The sequence below is a fragment of the Sebastes umbrosus genome, chromosome 1, assembly GCF_015220745.1.
Source record: "Sebastes umbrosus isolate fSebUmb1 chromosome 1, fSebUmb1.pri, whole genome shotgun sequence".
In the NCBI taxonomy this organism is placed as follows: domain Eukaryota; kingdom Metazoa; phylum Chordata; class Actinopteri; order Perciformes; family Sebastidae; genus Sebastes; species Sebastes umbrosus.
In genome coordinates this window covers 19,000,096-19,016,090 of record NC_051269.1, presented here as the reverse complement: position 1 = coordinate 19,016,090, position 15,995 = coordinate 19,000,096, and the positions used below count along the sequence as shown (strand labels likewise).

The 15,995-nt window shown below is 40.2% G+C and overlaps 1 protein-coding gene and 1 long non-coding RNA gene across 7 annotated transcripts in view; one reads left to right on the top strand and one right to left on the bottom strand.

The window, feature by feature from the left end:
• The window catches only part of LOC119489668, a 125,289-nt gene that overhangs the window by 25,118 nt on the left and 84,176 nt on the right, over window positions 1-15,995 (bottom strand). The gene's annotated exons all lie outside the window — the stretch shown is intronic.
• The window catches only part of LOC119489643 (plexin-A2-like), a 98,014-nt gene that overhangs the window by 40,703 nt on the left and 41,316 nt on the right, over window positions 1-15,995 (top strand). For all 4 annotated transcript variants that reach the window (XR_005207225.1, XR_005207226.1, XM_037772371.1 and 1 more), the window contains 4 exons: window positions 6,580-6,680; window positions 9,956-10,079; window positions 11,924-12,077; window positions 12,556-12,652. Coding sequence is in view for 2 of the 4 variants with exons in the window: in XM_037772371.1 (XP_037628299.1) it covers window positions 6,580-6,680; window positions 9,956-10,079; window positions 11,924-12,077; window positions 12,556-12,652 (476 nt within the window). In the remaining 2 variants the exon portion in view is untranslated. The remainder of the gene's footprint in view (window positions 1-6,579; window positions 6,681-9,955; window positions 10,080-11,923; window positions 12,078-12,555; window positions 12,653-15,995) is intronic.

Genomic DNA, 15,995 nt, shown 5'->3' with positions numbered 1-15,995 from the left:
TGAGGTCTGTGATGTGTGTTTTACAGACGTTAGTGTTTTCCGTACTTCTGTTACGTTGTTTCCGTATGTATTTTAGTTAGTTTACGTACTTACTTTAAGACCAACCATGATGTTTTTCCTAAACCTAAGTGAGTGGTTTTGCTGCCCCCTGCTGGTACTGCACCTTCATACACGCGTGCCATATTTACGCCTGGGTGGGTCTATTACATGCTTTGCCGTGATATGGGGTTGACTGTAGCAGTGGGTTTCCAACCATTTTCTACAGCTTTTTCAGATGACATGCACCGTTTACCAACACCAACCATCATGTTCCAAATGTGCTCATTTGAATGGATGTTATACAACACTATTAATTAGGTTCAGTCAAGTCTACATTGTACTACAGACAGTGGACATTACAACAATTTATCGGCACTTTTAGTCATCTGTTTCAACTTATCTGCTTGCTTGCTAACTAGTTTTGATGAGCTCCCAGTAGATGGTGTTCAGGTGTTACTTGACCTGGGTTGGGGGGAGGGGTGTCGTGATGAATTCATTTCTAAAATGTCACATATCTGTAGTTTTTAGAGCTTGTGCAGTAATTCAAAGCAGAACGAAAGTCCACATGATGAGGAATTTAAATTAAACGGTAATCTGCGTTATAAACAATCCAGTCTGTTTTAAAGGTAATATGTTATTGTGGGTATCACAATTAGTGTTAAAGGGGACATATCATGCTCATTTTCAGCTTCATACTTGTATTTGGGGTTTCTACGAGAACAAGTTGACATGCATTAATGTTCGAAAAACACATTATTTTTCTCAACTCGTCTGAATATACCTTCATTATTCACTTTCTGTCTGAAACACTCTGTTTTAGTGCCTGTCTCTTTAATACCCCCTCCCGAAAATGCCTTGTCTGCTCTGATTGGCTTGGGAGAAAAATATGTTGCACCTTTGCAAAGATATAGTTCTCAATTTTCTAATGATTCTGTATGTGACATAGGAAGGGGAGCCAAAACTGTCTGTGTTGACTTATTTCACAATTTGTCGGTTGGTAGGGACTCCAGATACCCAAATGTATGTGCACAAGCACTGACAAAGTGAGGTTTTCATGATATGTCCCCTTTAAGTTACATTTTCTTTATTCATGAGTTTCAATGCGTTTAAATTTGAGATATTAATTTTTTTCCCCAGTTTTTTTTAAACTACTTACTTGCTTTTTTAATACTGTACAATAAAATCCTGTATTAACAATCAGAATAAATTATTTTATTTATTTTCTTGCTGAGTCCTATAAAACAAAATCCTGGATATGATCAGATAACCCCATGACCGTGATGGCTGTGGATTTGCCAGTGCCAGACTGAGGATATAATATGACAGTAGGGCAGAGGTCTAAAAGCCTGCATGCTCATCTGACAGCATTCGTAAAGTTCCACTAAATCCGGATGAAAGTGTTAAAGCGACAGCGACCTGATAAGATGATAAGATTGAGCATTAGTGTGAGGGCATCCCAGATGGTGTGAAAAGATAAAGATTTTGTAATTTCCAGAGCTGCAAAAGTGGACGTGATCGTCCGACCCTGCCATGATACCGCACTGAAAAACATTCAAAAGCAGCCAGACGACATGTCGCTTCTCGGGGGCGGAGGGATTTCATTGGTTTTCTGTGTTTGCTTTAAATAATCAATTTCTCCTGAAGAAATTATCTCAGAGAAGACAAGACAAACAAAAGCTTGATGAGAAATACTACTGATCATGAATGATGTATGAGGAATCTACACTACGTTGAACATAAACTGAGGATGGAGGCTTAATTCAGTAATCCACAACTGTAGAAAGACAATAGAAAGGCACATAGTATATTCATTATACTGTGAAGTGAAACTCATCTCTCAACTCAATATAGAACGTTCAACGAAAAACAATATCCTTCAATTTAGGTTCAACCATAAAAGTCACCATGAAATATCTAGATCAACTCCTTTATTATTACATTTATAAGTAGATATATTATACAGTGATATATGGTGTCATTGAGCTGGACATAATTAAAGGAAAACCTGCACTACTGTATTTCAAAATCCAATGGAGAGCCCAAGTCCTGATGTCACCTCCTGGCCAGCTGCTGTTGTTTCTGTAGCTCACTGCAGTCTCTGATTCAACATTTCTTTCACCGGTCTCTGACAAATTCTTCTAAGAAAAATGAGCATCTACAACAACAATAAATATTTGAAGTTGAACAATTAGTGATCCAAACAAAGTTAAATAACAATTAATTTTAATCTATCTCAGTTGAAAATTCCCCAGTGCAGCAGCGTTTGCACTTTTGTCATTTCTCCTTTGTCTATGAAATCCACCAACGCTCTATTCGAATGTAATTAAAAAACGTTTCAGCTGTAATCTCTGCTGTTTAAAAACCATACAGCCATGTCCGCCTATATCCAAGTCTGGACAAGTGACCGTCTCTTGACTTGCTGCATTCTGTTTCTCAACCTGCGATGGTCCAGATGTTGTGGAAAATGGTGTTCATTAAAGGCCCCTAAAAGGCTGGATTTTTAGTAATTTGTATTAATACAAATGTCAATGTTATTTTGAATGCTACCCTTGTCAGAGAAAATTTGATTCAATACAATTTTTTTTAGGCCATAGTTTGTCACATCACGTTCTTATCCCAACTTGTCATACAGATGCTTTGTCAGACCCCTCTGCATCACTAGGTTTAGGCAACAAAACCACTTAGTTAGGTTTAGAAAAAAACATCATGGTTGGGATAAAATTACTGTTTTTACAGTGCAAATGTGAAGTTGTGAACATGGGACACAAACGAACAGCTGATTGTAAAGTGAAACGTAACGCACGGGACACAAACAGCGGTCTCCTGGATGAAAGCCCTGTGTTTGTTGCATTTTTTAACCCTCTCTCTACCTCACGTTTCCAACCTGTACTTAAACTGTCACAGTCCAATGAAAGCAAAATACCAAAACATAATGTGCTTTGTTAAGATATAGAGGAGTAATGTCTACCTGAGCAGAGAATGAAGTCACTCTCCCTTTGTTTGTGTTGTAATCAGAGCTTCTCTGTGCTCTGTGTTATCTTCTCTATCCGGTCGCGTATGCATTTTAGTGATTCATGTGAGTCTCTGAATTTAGCACCTTTAAACCAATGTGTTTACAAAGTAACTGACAGCCTGATGCTAATTCATATGCAGAGCTGCCATACTTTTTAGACCTTGTGAACATAAAACCTAAGGTCATGTCTTTTGATCTTATTTGGATTCAACACGGTGCGTTCCCGCTCAGGTCAGCTCCACTAAACATCAACTCTGATGTGCAGCGAGAGCTTCACATTTGATTCTTAGCGGAGCAGCAGAAAGCAGAAGATCCATAGCTCTCCCCTTGTAAAGGTCACGCTGCCTGACGGCCACAGACCAACTTTGTTAGTTTATACGAGCTGCAGTCCACAACAATTCATGGATTATTCCCACTGCGTCAGATATGGACTTAGAACCTTGGCCCCTCCCGTGTTACAAAATCATTTTGCTAATGGAATGCACCGAATGGTTTCTGAAATGCTGGAAAAAAGGGAGAAAGTTATTTCATAGGGAGAAGCAGATAATCCATTTTGCCAACACAGACCTGTGAGAGCACCCACTTATGCTATCAGGAGCACCGGAGACACTCTAATCCATAATCCACTCTTCATTTGTGATTGCTTACATCAGGAAATTGCTTGCATCATACGTCCAGACCTTGAATAATAACAAAGTATAAAATAAGCGGGCTCAGGCTGCAGCTCTAACCCGAGATTTGTATGCAGAGGTGGTGCTGGCCGTAATGGAGAGCTTATGCTTTGCCAGACATTCCCGCATGGAAGTGGCAGCAGTAGAGTGTATAGTCGTCTGTCTGTCAGTTTGACTATGTCTCTTTGCTTGTGTGCGAAAAATAGCACCATAAACCCATACTGTGTGCTCACAGTTTAATTATTGCAGGAGTCCACAAGTCGTCCTGCTTCAGTAGAGCAGGAACATCCTTTATCAAATGTTTAGAAGATAATTTAAGTAAGAATATCACTGCAAGAAATGCAAAAAAAAAATTCCTCATGTGGGCAGAATCACAATGCTGCTTGTTTCAAATTTGTGTCAAGCAGAAAAAACCCCCCAGAGTTGTTTTCCTCTGAGATATTCCACAGTGTGAGCTGTGATGAGGCTTCCATAAATTGCAATGTAGACCGGGCTTTGGTCTCTCCTCATCAGAACTGCTTATTATTTCATCAGAATGTTTTGGTTGCACGCCTTCGTTGACCTTATTTCCAGTCCATAGCTGCCATTTTTTTACTTTTGTCACACTAGGAGTTGGAAACTTTAATCAGGCGAATGGCATTTACATAAAATTAGAGTTTAAAAAAAGAAGTTCTCTGCACAGTAGTATTATTTAAACATGTGCAGGTCAAACAAAGTAAAAATGAGTTTTACTTCATCTAGTTCTCTATTTGTAGGTGGATTTTGGATGGAATTTTATATTATATGTAAAGGGTAATGTACAGCGAGCCAGTCAGGGTTGTGAAATAAACCCTGACAGGGTCTTCAACGCCCTGAAGGGGTTTATTTCACAACAATGACCCGCTAGCTGTTCATTATCCCATTTATTACACGGCTACTTACTTAAGAAATCAATAATTTGACACAAAAACGGTCCGCCAGAGTCTGAAATCAGAACTGTCTGTAACAGTATATATATAGCAGTGGTCTGCTATGAAGAAATAACAGACCGTAAAACGACGTGATTAATCAGAATTGAGTATTCCACAAAGCCATGTAATAAACATATATAATGCATAGTTGGTCCTCTGAATTAAATGTATATTTGATCTGTTTTCAGGATATACCTGTACAGTATATTTAATGCAATCTTTAAGATGGCAGACTTTGTGTGTAATGTGACTATAATTCTGTTTCTTACATGATAATGTGTGTGGGCTGCATAGAGTCCTCTATATCACTCCTGTGATTTGTTCTCCTAATTGACAAGCGAGTCTGACGAAGCACGCAAAATGATTTTCCTCTAACAGCAGGCAATATTTAAATAAGTACCAAGTAATTGTTTTGTCTATAAAAGTCTAGAAAATAGCTCTATTTCCCAGAGCCCTAGGTGGCATCATCCAATGCCAAACAACAGTCCCAAACACAAAGATATTCAGGTTACATCTATATAAAACAGGGATTTGCAGCAGAACTGCACTTTTGAATGACTGTAGTCAGAAAATATTTAACAGTTTTGCACGAAACATGACTGAAATTATTCATTGATTATCAAAATAGTTGCCAATTATAGTAATAGGTTTTTGAGTTGGTTCAGAGCTGAGCCTCTTTTTTATTGATAAAACTAGAGCTTAGAAGTTAGTTATGAAACAAAGTGAAGACTTCAGTCTCACTTTATGTAGGCTACTTATAACATGAGCTACACATTCTGGGAATGGTAAATACAACAGCTGCTCGAATGTGGCAGGAAAGTAAGTGGTCGATTTGATTACATTTTATCATTATTGTGTCATGCATGAGTAATATGCCCAGCCCAAACAAGCTTACAAGACACCATTATTTAGAAAATAAAGAAAAGACAAAGGCAGAAACCAAAGTAGCAACATATATTACAAATAATACTAAACAAATAGACCATCCTGACATTTGTCCAAGCTTAATAAAGAAACATAGGCAATTTATAAGCATTAAAATGAAATAGCCAATCCATTCTGTCATCATCCGAGCACCAAAACATTTCTGGATTTTGAAAAAACATTTAATTTAAAATATAAATTCTTAACTCATCATAGTATGGACAACACAAAAGGAAATGTGATTCATTTTCAACTTCTCCTAATTCGCACAATTCACACAACCTGTTGTCCTCGGCCAGAGGAAGGATTCCTGTTCTCAGCTGCGCAACTAAAGACCTTTGACTCCTTGATAAGTTTGCTATAACATAAGATTCAGTGCCATAAGTGTGCTTGATTTTAATATATGTTTGTAATTTTGGTTTTAACAACAACAGTAATTAGTTGTACAGTGGTGATTTAACTATATGTAACTGCAGTACGTAGCTGCAATAACCCTAAATCTGGATTAAATTCCATTGACTAGATCTATTTCATTATGTATGTATTAGTGGAGAATTTGTGAACAGTGTCCTTGTGGTTTGAGACGCCATATAGTAGTTGCACCGTCCCTGGTTCGATTCCAGCCAGAGACCTTTGTTGCATGTCATACACCCGCTCTCTATTCCTCTGTTTCCGGTTGGTATCTTCTCCACTGTGGACTACACAGTTTGTGAGTGTGAAAATGAAAATAAAGATTGTATGATATGGATCAATGTGCACAACAAAAGGACCAAAACTGGGCTTCATTTTCTGTGTGCCACTGGAATCCATACAATTATAGCTGCCAAATAGCCAAAATGCTGTTGAAATGACAAGCAAAGGGACACCAATGCAGTTTTTTATTCTCTTTTATGTCTGTCTTTAATAATGTACTGACCTGTGTACCTTTCCTTAACATGTGCTACTTCACATATTAACCCTCCCTGTCCTTCCTCTGGTTTAGGTGGCTCAGGTCCCTGTGGAGGCGTGTGAGCAGTACGGTACATGTGCTGAGTGTCTGAGCTCTGGTGACCCCCACTGTGGCTGGTGTGTCCTGTACAACATGTGAGTCAATGTCCTCCCATGCTCACATACACACATCCCAACTGGGGGATTAAAACCACAACATTACTGTTTAGCAAACAGCTCGTGGAAAGCTATAAATAAGGCTGAGCACATGGTCATGTGATTTGTGCAGTTTAATATAACAGAGATATTGTCCTCCCTGGAGTTCACCATTACCAACAGCTGGCGGGGTAAACGGGAAAACCAGGAAGCGGTTTATTGGACAGTGTGATCCCTCTTAAACAGCGCTTGCGCCCACCAGATTTTATTTTCCGCCAGGCGGGAGGACGACTGGTGTTAATGGCGGAGGGAAGGATTAGCCCGTCAGTCGCAACGGGTGTACAAACCGCACCTCTACATACCCGGGGAGCATTTTGGACCTGGCGGTGCAAGCTTATCTCTCCCATCTTAATTATCTGACCCCCAGGTTACCTTGCATAATACCTCGATATGGACCAAAGGGGATTCAGGAGATTAAACATGCTGTGTTTTCTGAACCAGCCGCTGTGTTTGAAGCTGACCTCAGCCGGGGATTTACCCCCCGTCTCATCATATGACGTCTGCACTCAGAGAGCAATATCTTGATGATGATCAGCGTTATTTAAATTGCGGCTCTCAGTGTTATCAAATCGGCTGTGAAGTGACAGAAAAAATTATGTTTTGTCTTAATCCAAATTACCTCATTAAACAGTTGTTTTTTCCTTTTTTCTCCCCCGAGTGCTGACTTTGTCTGGAAGTCCCATTACGCTGTTTATTTAAATTAATGCCTTACACTTATCAGTGAATAGATAGGCTGCTGTTCCCTCAAGTAATCCAAAGTGAATCATGATCCCTCACTTCGCAGAACGAGGCTACTTTATTTTTCTGTCCATTAAATCCTGATTGGGGTCTTTTTTCTAGCCTTTTGAATGACTCTCTCAGAGTGTCATGTAGACCTCTTTCAGGAGCTCACTTTCCCACCCCTGGAACGGTGCACCAAAGCACCTATCTGACAGAGTGTGTGTGCGGCGGGGGGGCGTAGCCGGACATTCACAAAGCCTGACGGGAAAAGGAACAAATGGCTCCATCGGACAAAACGCGGTGAATAAAAGAGTGCAAAAATAAAAGCCAATGAAAGACAGTCGGAGATGAAAGGTGTCCCGTTTTTTTTTTCGGAGGCACTTCAGTTGATGAGCGATCAGGAGGTGACCGTCTATACTCCCGTAGCATTGGTCCGCCTCAAGGAGCCGAGCCAGCAACAGCTGTCACCGCGTTTCCATTCCGCCTTTATATTGTGTTGTAATTACAGCAGAGGCCTCGGTGCTCTTTGAGCTCTCTCAGGAGGTGCCACCCCCTCAGCAGCATCTGAGAGTGTATTAAGCACTATCTCCCCTCGCTGTGCGCATTACACATTTAAAAGAAAGAGATGATGGTGTACAGCCAAAATACTCTCGGAGTTTGCCACTGCGATTTAACTCTACAGCTGAGAGACTCTTGTTCTTTTTAATGCTTTTCACTATCTGAGTCTGCAGAGACCTAACTGCTACAATGCCTCTTTCAAAGAAATCTGTATTAATACAACCACATTAAAAACTATATCTCAACAATAAATCCCCTTTTCTAAAACTGGACAAATTGCTCAAAGTTTTAGAAATTCTTTCTAACCCTTGCCGTCACTTTAAATGTACTTTTACTTTGTACTTCTTACTTACAAGATTATTCTAAGGTGGCACTGTGGTGCCGACCCTTTCACTTCTTACTTTTAATTGCCTGTTGGGATCCAGCAGCTGAAGCTTATTCTACTGTTGCACTCGGTGTAATGTGTTCTGCAGAAAAGCACAGTAGAAAGGTAAAGGGAATGATGTGACCATGCATCTGATCTGACCAACAGCAGTGTGAAGGAAATGACCATGATCAAAAATAATGGAAACATGGAGAATCTTATACTGTGGTCAAGTAAAAAAAAAAAAAAGAAGCATTAATAACTTTCAAATTGATATCTGAGATATGTCCATATTTTATAATGTGATTCAGGGAGCAGTTATCAATGACTACTGATGTCATTTCAGCTTTGATTCAGACGTGGCATTCACTATTAGCTTTATTTACATGCTGTGTTACATGTACAAATTTCACAATGAATGTCTACAGCCATGCTAACAAGCTGATATTTAACAGGTATAATGTTTACCGTGTTCACCACCTTGGTTTAGCATCAGCATGCTAACATTTGCTAATTAGCACAAATTACAGCTGAGGCTGATGGGAATGCCATTAGTTTTGCAGGTATTTCCCAGTGGGAAACCTCCGGTTCTGAAAAGTGAAGCCAATGCAGAAGCGCCTTAAACTTGCATTTTTTCTAACAGCCAGCAGGGGGCGACTCCTCTGGTTGCAAAAAGAAGTCTGATTATATAGAAGTTTATGAGAAAATGAGCCTACTTCTCACTTGATTTATTACCTCAGTAAACATTGTAAACATGAGTTTATGGTCTCAATCACTAGTTTCAAGTCTTCTTCAATACAGCATGATGTTCATTTAGTAAATTATGGTCCCATTTAGAGTCAAATAGACCATAAAGCAGGGTGTGCTATAGGGCGTGGCTACCTTGTGATTGACAGGTCGCTACCACGGCGTTGTCTGGTCTGGGAGTTGTCTGTGTTTTCGTCTTAGAACTTTAACCCTTTCAGAGTGTGTTTTCAGTTCATCAAAGTTAATTATAACATTTTGGTCGCCTAAAAATGTCTTATTCAGCGTTCAGTTTTACTTAGCTCCACCTTCTCGTGTCCCTTCTGGTTGCAAAAAACCAAGATGGCGATGGCAAGAAAATGCCCAACTCAAGGCTTCAAAATAGCAGTCCACAAACCAATGGGTGACGTCACGGTGACTACATCTACTTCTTATATACAGTCTATGGCATTTAGTCAGGAACCAAAGTTTTGGACGAACTGAAATTTTGACTTGATAATGGCGCTAGATGAAAAGTCACCAAAATTATTAAAATTCATCCTGAGAATGAACCAAATTTCAAGACAATCCATCCAATAGTTGTCGAGACATTTCGTTCAAAACTAAAAACGTGAACATCATGGGGGCACCAAAGGGAAAGGCATGGGATCACCAGTCAGTCAGTGGGATTCATCCTCTTGGCACCATGAATGTCTGCAAAAAGGTTCATGGTAATACATACCAACATTGCCATATATAGAGCCAACATTGCCAAAAATCTGAGCGTTTGCCATAATTCATCGATAAACTCATTATACATTTTTAATCATGAGTCATTCTTGCTCCACAGGTGCTCGAGGAGGGATCGGTGTCTGAGGGCGGAGGAGACCTTCCGTTTCGCCACTGACATTGACCGCTGTGTGAAGGTTATCGCTCACCCGGACAGCATTGCTGTATCAGCACATAGCGTCCCTGTGAGTCTGCTTATCATTCCACCAATCACTGCTCTGTCACTCCGCTCCCAATGTTTATGAGCAATCACTGAGAGTAGCCTTGTACAGCAGCCACATGCACAGTAAGTATAAGCATGGTAGAGAAGATTAGTTTTGTGAGAGGTGAAGAGAGAGAGAGCGAGAGAGAGAGAAAGAGAGAGGGGTGATTCTCCCCGTAGGACACCAGCTCTATTTATTTTGGTTTAAATACATGTACGGTGGGATGGGAGGGAGCTGCAGTGAGCTACTGTGTCTGCATCTCTGATGCATCTGCCAAAAGGTTGATTACATTTCCGAAAAGCTTAATTCGACTGTTTTTGTACAGTAGCCAAGAGCACAGAGGAGCAAAGTACAGTAGCAGCGGAGGATTATCTTAAGGGAATAGTTCGACATTTTGGGAAATACACTTTCTTGCTTTCTTGCCGAGAGTAAGATGATTAATACCACTCTTGTATCTGTCTGTTAAACATGCGGCTGGAGCCAGCAGCCGGTTAGTTTAGCTTTGCAGAAAGACTTGAAATAGGAGAAGCAGCTACCCTGACTCTGTCCAAACATAACAAACCCTGCCTACCAGCACCTCTTAAGCTCACTAATTAACAATTTATATCTCGTTTGCTTAATCCATACAAAAACAGAAGTGTAAAAACAACAGATTATGGTTTTACAGTGGGGGTTATGTGCCGGACTATTTCTTGGCCAGGAGCAGTAACTTCTTGGAGTCAATTTAATCGTTTTCACAGTTTGGCCTTCGTACGGATTAAACAAAGATTTAATATGGTAATTACTGAGTTTTAAGAGGTGCTGATAAGCAGATTTTTGTTACCTTTGGACAGAGCCATAAGCAACAAAATGCTGTTTCTAGTTTTGGAACAGGGAGTGCTAAGCTAGGCTAACCATCTGCTGGCTCCCGCTTCATATTTAATAGACAGATATAAGAGTGGCAAAAAAACTCTCTCTAGGCCAGTGATAATATAATGATAATATAATAGCGTAATGATGCAAGTACACTCTTTAGAAAAGCAATGAACTTTTAATTCTTAAGACTTTTCGGTCATTGAAATGTGAAAACAATATTAAAACATCCTAAATAAATAAAACATAAAATAAAACCACACAACCAAAACCATGACTAAAATAGACTCTCAGGCTCTGTTAACAAAAATGTGCAATAAAAAATATCGAGGTCGTCTCCACATATCGTACGATAAGTTAATAACCTAAAACTGATCAAGGTCATGTCCATATATCGTACGTTAAGTCGATTATGTAAAAACTATTGAGGTCATGTCCATATATCGTAGGATAAGTCGTTGACGTAAAATTGCTCAAGGTCGTGTCGATATATCATACGATAAGTCGATGACGTAAAAATGATCGAGGTCATGTCCACATATCGTACGGAAAGTCGATAATGTAAAAATGATCGAGGTCATGTCCACATATCGTACGATAAGCCGATAACATAAAAATGATGGTGGTCAAGTCCGTATATCGTACAAAAAATCGTTAACGAGAAAATGATAGCAGTCATGTCCATATATCGTACTATAAATTGATAACGTAAAAATGATCAAGGTAATGTCCATTATCGTACGATAAGTTGATAACGTGATTATCATAACAGGCCTAACTCTCTGTGCAAGAAAATGAAAAAGGATATTTCCAAGAATGTGGAACTATGTACTATGACTGGGCTAAAAAAGAAATACATTAAAATGATAGTTATATTAGCACTGTTACAGTATTCATCATGGTACATGTACCAATGCACCAGGCCAGTCTCAAGTTCGGCACATTAAATCTTCTCCCTCTCCTATTCTCTTCAGCTTCTGCTGGAGGTGAATAATGTTCCAGACCTTTCTGCTGGAATCACCTGTTCATTTGGCCAGCAGGCCCAAGTGGAGGGTCACGTCAACGGGAACAGGGTTATGTGTCTGTCCCCAGCTGGGAAAGAGGTCCCTCAGATACCAGAAGGACAAGGTGAGCTCAGACGTCTTGTGTCAAAATGAACAAATTGACTGTGATGCCAATGGCAGGTGAAAAACTTAAAATATCAATATTCCAGACACAAAAAACAGCCTTGTTTTCAAAAGGACCACCTTGCATTTTTTGTTTATCCAAAGCGTGAGGTAAGTACCAAGGAGCAGTAGAATTTCCTCAGAGCACATACAGTAATCCTTCAATTGAAGTTTATGACTGAAGGTTTTCTCACGACAACAGCAATATGCCCTTGCAGAGACGCAGACGCCAGGTGGCTCTTTACAGAAGTGTGATAAAAGTATTAACATTTTCTTTTCATTTTGACCTCCTCTTTTCGCTCATTGTTTTCGTTCTTTCACCCGTCCTTTTCATCTATCACTCTCTCTCTTTTTCTCTCTCTCGTGGACTCTCTCCCATGTTTTTAATTCCCTCTCTCCGTCCTTTCACTCATTATGCTCTCTCTCTCTCTCTCTCTCAGACTGGGCTGGTGTAGAGCTTCGTCTGAACTCAAAGGAGACGGGTCAAATGGTCGCCAGCACAGAGGTGAAGTTCTACAACTGCAGCACCCATCAAACGTGAGTCCAGCTGCCGCCGCCACTCCTTCCTCCCCCCCCTCATTTGATTTGTTCAATAGATGGAAGAGCATGACTTAATTTAGGGCAATGATGTACTGATGCTCGCAACTTCACTTAAGATTGGGCTGTTAGATAACCTCTGAGTGCAATTTAACTGTCAGCTTTCATTTAAATCAACATGATGCATTTTGCCATGGCCTGTTTGCTTTGACTTTGCTTAAAACTGGCAGTTTGTGGGCTCATTGCTTACAGCGTTAAATACAAATAACTACAGTTTCTCTGTCAGTAAAGGCTTTTACATACTGTCGGGTGTTTTTTTCGTGTGATTATTTTGCACACAGAGGGCGAACATCACGTGGCGAAAAAGCAACATCATTTTTTTTTGGAATGAGGACGATTTTTCTGAGCTTTCGCTAAAGAAGCAAGGAGATGAAACTCTGGTGTTTTTTTTTTTACAACAGCCACTGCCGCTATTTCGGACTGAAAACGCTTATTATATTTATAATATTTTATTGTTCAACACAGGTCATTTCGGTAGAATATGATAATAGAATGGAAATAATTTTCTTTTACTTTTGTACGGCACTTTTTAGGCGGATGTTTTACCGGTGTCTGGTAGTTGCTTTCAGTCCAAAATGGTGGAAGCGTAGCTCTGCTGCTGGGCGCTGATGTTGTAATGGAACGAACAATTGACTTTCATTTCTTGGCAATATATGTTCTTAGCTTTCGCTTTGCGATTATAGGCATCAACCAATCACGTTGTGCAGAACGGGTTGAGTTGCTCCTATATTTATATGAACAACACGAAGACAAGATGGCAAACTTTATTACTCCTTTCAACCTTGACAACGGCAGCGCAGCCAGAAACTCGTGGGTACCCATAGAACCCATTTTCATTCAGATATCTTGACGTCAGAGGTCAAGGGAACCCCTTTGAAAATGGCCAGTTTTTCCTCGCCAAAATTAAGCACAAGTTTGGAGCGTCCCGACAAGCTAGTGTGACATGGTTGGTGCCAATGGATTCCTTAGGTTTTCTAGTTTCACGTTATCTTCACTCGAGCTTTAAAAATGAGCCCGTTACAAGTTGCATTAATGTGTTAAAGAAATTTGTGGCATTAAAATGAATATGCGTTAACACGTTATTACCGCGTTAACTTTGACAGCCCTAAAAAAACAAAACGATGATCTTTGTTTTTGTATCACCCAAGGCATATATGCTCTTTTTATGCAGTACCTTATACATATTCAAACCTGGAAACTACACAGTAGACCCTCAGTGTTCATAACTGAGCAGCTACTGGTACAACTTAGTTTGCTTCGCTGTAGGCCAGCAGTCCCCGGGGACCGCTGAACAGATAAGCAGTCGACTTCTTTCTGACTTGACTTGGTCCCGAGTGGCCCCGCCAGAGAAATGTTTGTGTTGGGGCATTTTAGACTTTCAGCCTTGCTCTGGTGCCTTGAGGGTAGATAAAAATAATGTAAATTAAAGAGGACTTTATTTAAATGCTCGTCTGTTTTGTTTTGCCAATATGAGCTTCCTGACTGGGCAGGGAAGCAGCTCTGACTTTGAGCCATTATGCTAATGTCAACTGTATTTATCGTAACAGTAAAATCTATGACAGGAGTGTTTCTATCTGAATAGCAATTACAAACACCGCTACAAAAGGTGGATCTAATTAGGATCAATGCCAATTAGCAGCTTTAAAAGATGTCTGCGAATCAGCAACTTTAAAAGTTCTCACAGCTTAACAAAGCTCCAGAAAGGTCAAATCATACAATGTTGAATTAGTTGCTTCAAATACCTTCATCATTAAATTTTTTACTTTTTTGTCCACATTCTGTGAGTGGTGCAGGAATAGTTAAGAGAGGGGAAGTAATATTTCCTATCTTGTTTGAGGTGTTACTGAGATCTGAACTGACAGCGTCTCATGCACACTTCACTAACCTTTAACTGTGCCGTGAATTACACTCAACCATAAGCGCACAAAAGCCGGATTCAGGGATATACAATAAGTTCGCCCTAGGAGGGAACATTTGATTGATGGTGTATTCATAGCCCAACCCTGGAAATTAGCCCACAGTGGATACACTCACCACCTATTCAAAACGCTCTCTGACTGCGACATGAATGCCCTAATATAACCATATTAAGCCATTAGAGAGAAACAGTCGGAAGCTCATCACATCCGTCCCGCACCAATACGGCCTCCATTAGCTGCGGGGTGACCCTGTGAACTCCTGTGATTAATATTTTAAACCAAACACACTCCTAACCCTGCACCTCTTCCTCCAACTCCCCCCACTACAACCATCACCTCAGCATCACATCACCCTCCATAATTAATTATCCAGTGTTTGCAGCTCCCTGCCAGTCCAGTTCTATTAATACCCAACCCCCCCCCCCCCAAATGTCTCTCTCACACACACACACACTCACACACGTTTTATGTCCGTACTGGCCCTGGGCAGCTAATTAATATCAAAATTTAATGGTACTGCACTACATTTATTGGCATTTGTAGCTCACTATGAGCCGCAATATTGGAGTGCAAGGTTTTCCTCATGGTTTCATCTTATTGCATGACCAAAGAAAGGAGAACATACTTTGATCGTGCATGGATCTGTTTTCTGCACAGTGGTACACCTCTATTATACACAGCAAAGCCTGCGTTGCCCCCCCACAGGAAAATAGGACATGTTCAATTTCCAGCTCTCCAACTGCTCTGTTTGGTACATCAACAGCTGTGCATCGCCCGTCTCTGTCCTCTCATCTCTTCGCCTCTCAGTCCTCCACCCAAAGTCGTATCACAATCAGCTCTCTGTTTGCCGAACGAAATGTGATTAAAAAACAGGGTTGTTTCAGCACAACTTTAATCCACAGCTGACCGTTGGCTGCTGTTCACTGAATCGGAGCCAAAGACGTTGCGCAATTCCACCCATCAAATATCCAGTTGTCACTTTCATTTCAGGTTTTGTATAGAATCCAGAGTTGGATGGGTGAAATGTACCGTTTCCACTCTAGTCAAAATTCAGATATATAAAGCAAGGGTCTGCAAAAAAACCTCAATGAATTATGAAATGAAAAGCTCAGGACAAGGACACTGTATGCCCTGTTCATCTTTTGATATAACACTTATAACTTTTAACTGCTTAAGAGTGCTTTAAGTGAGAGGGACACTTGAATAGTTACTCTCCTGCCAAGATTTCATGCTTAAGGTCATTTATTGTCCTCAATGGCAAAAAAGACTACCATTCATTGCTGTCTGGGGACATCTGATCTATCAATGAAACACACTCACATGATAAATTCAGCAAAAAGCTATAATTCTTCATCATTGTCCTC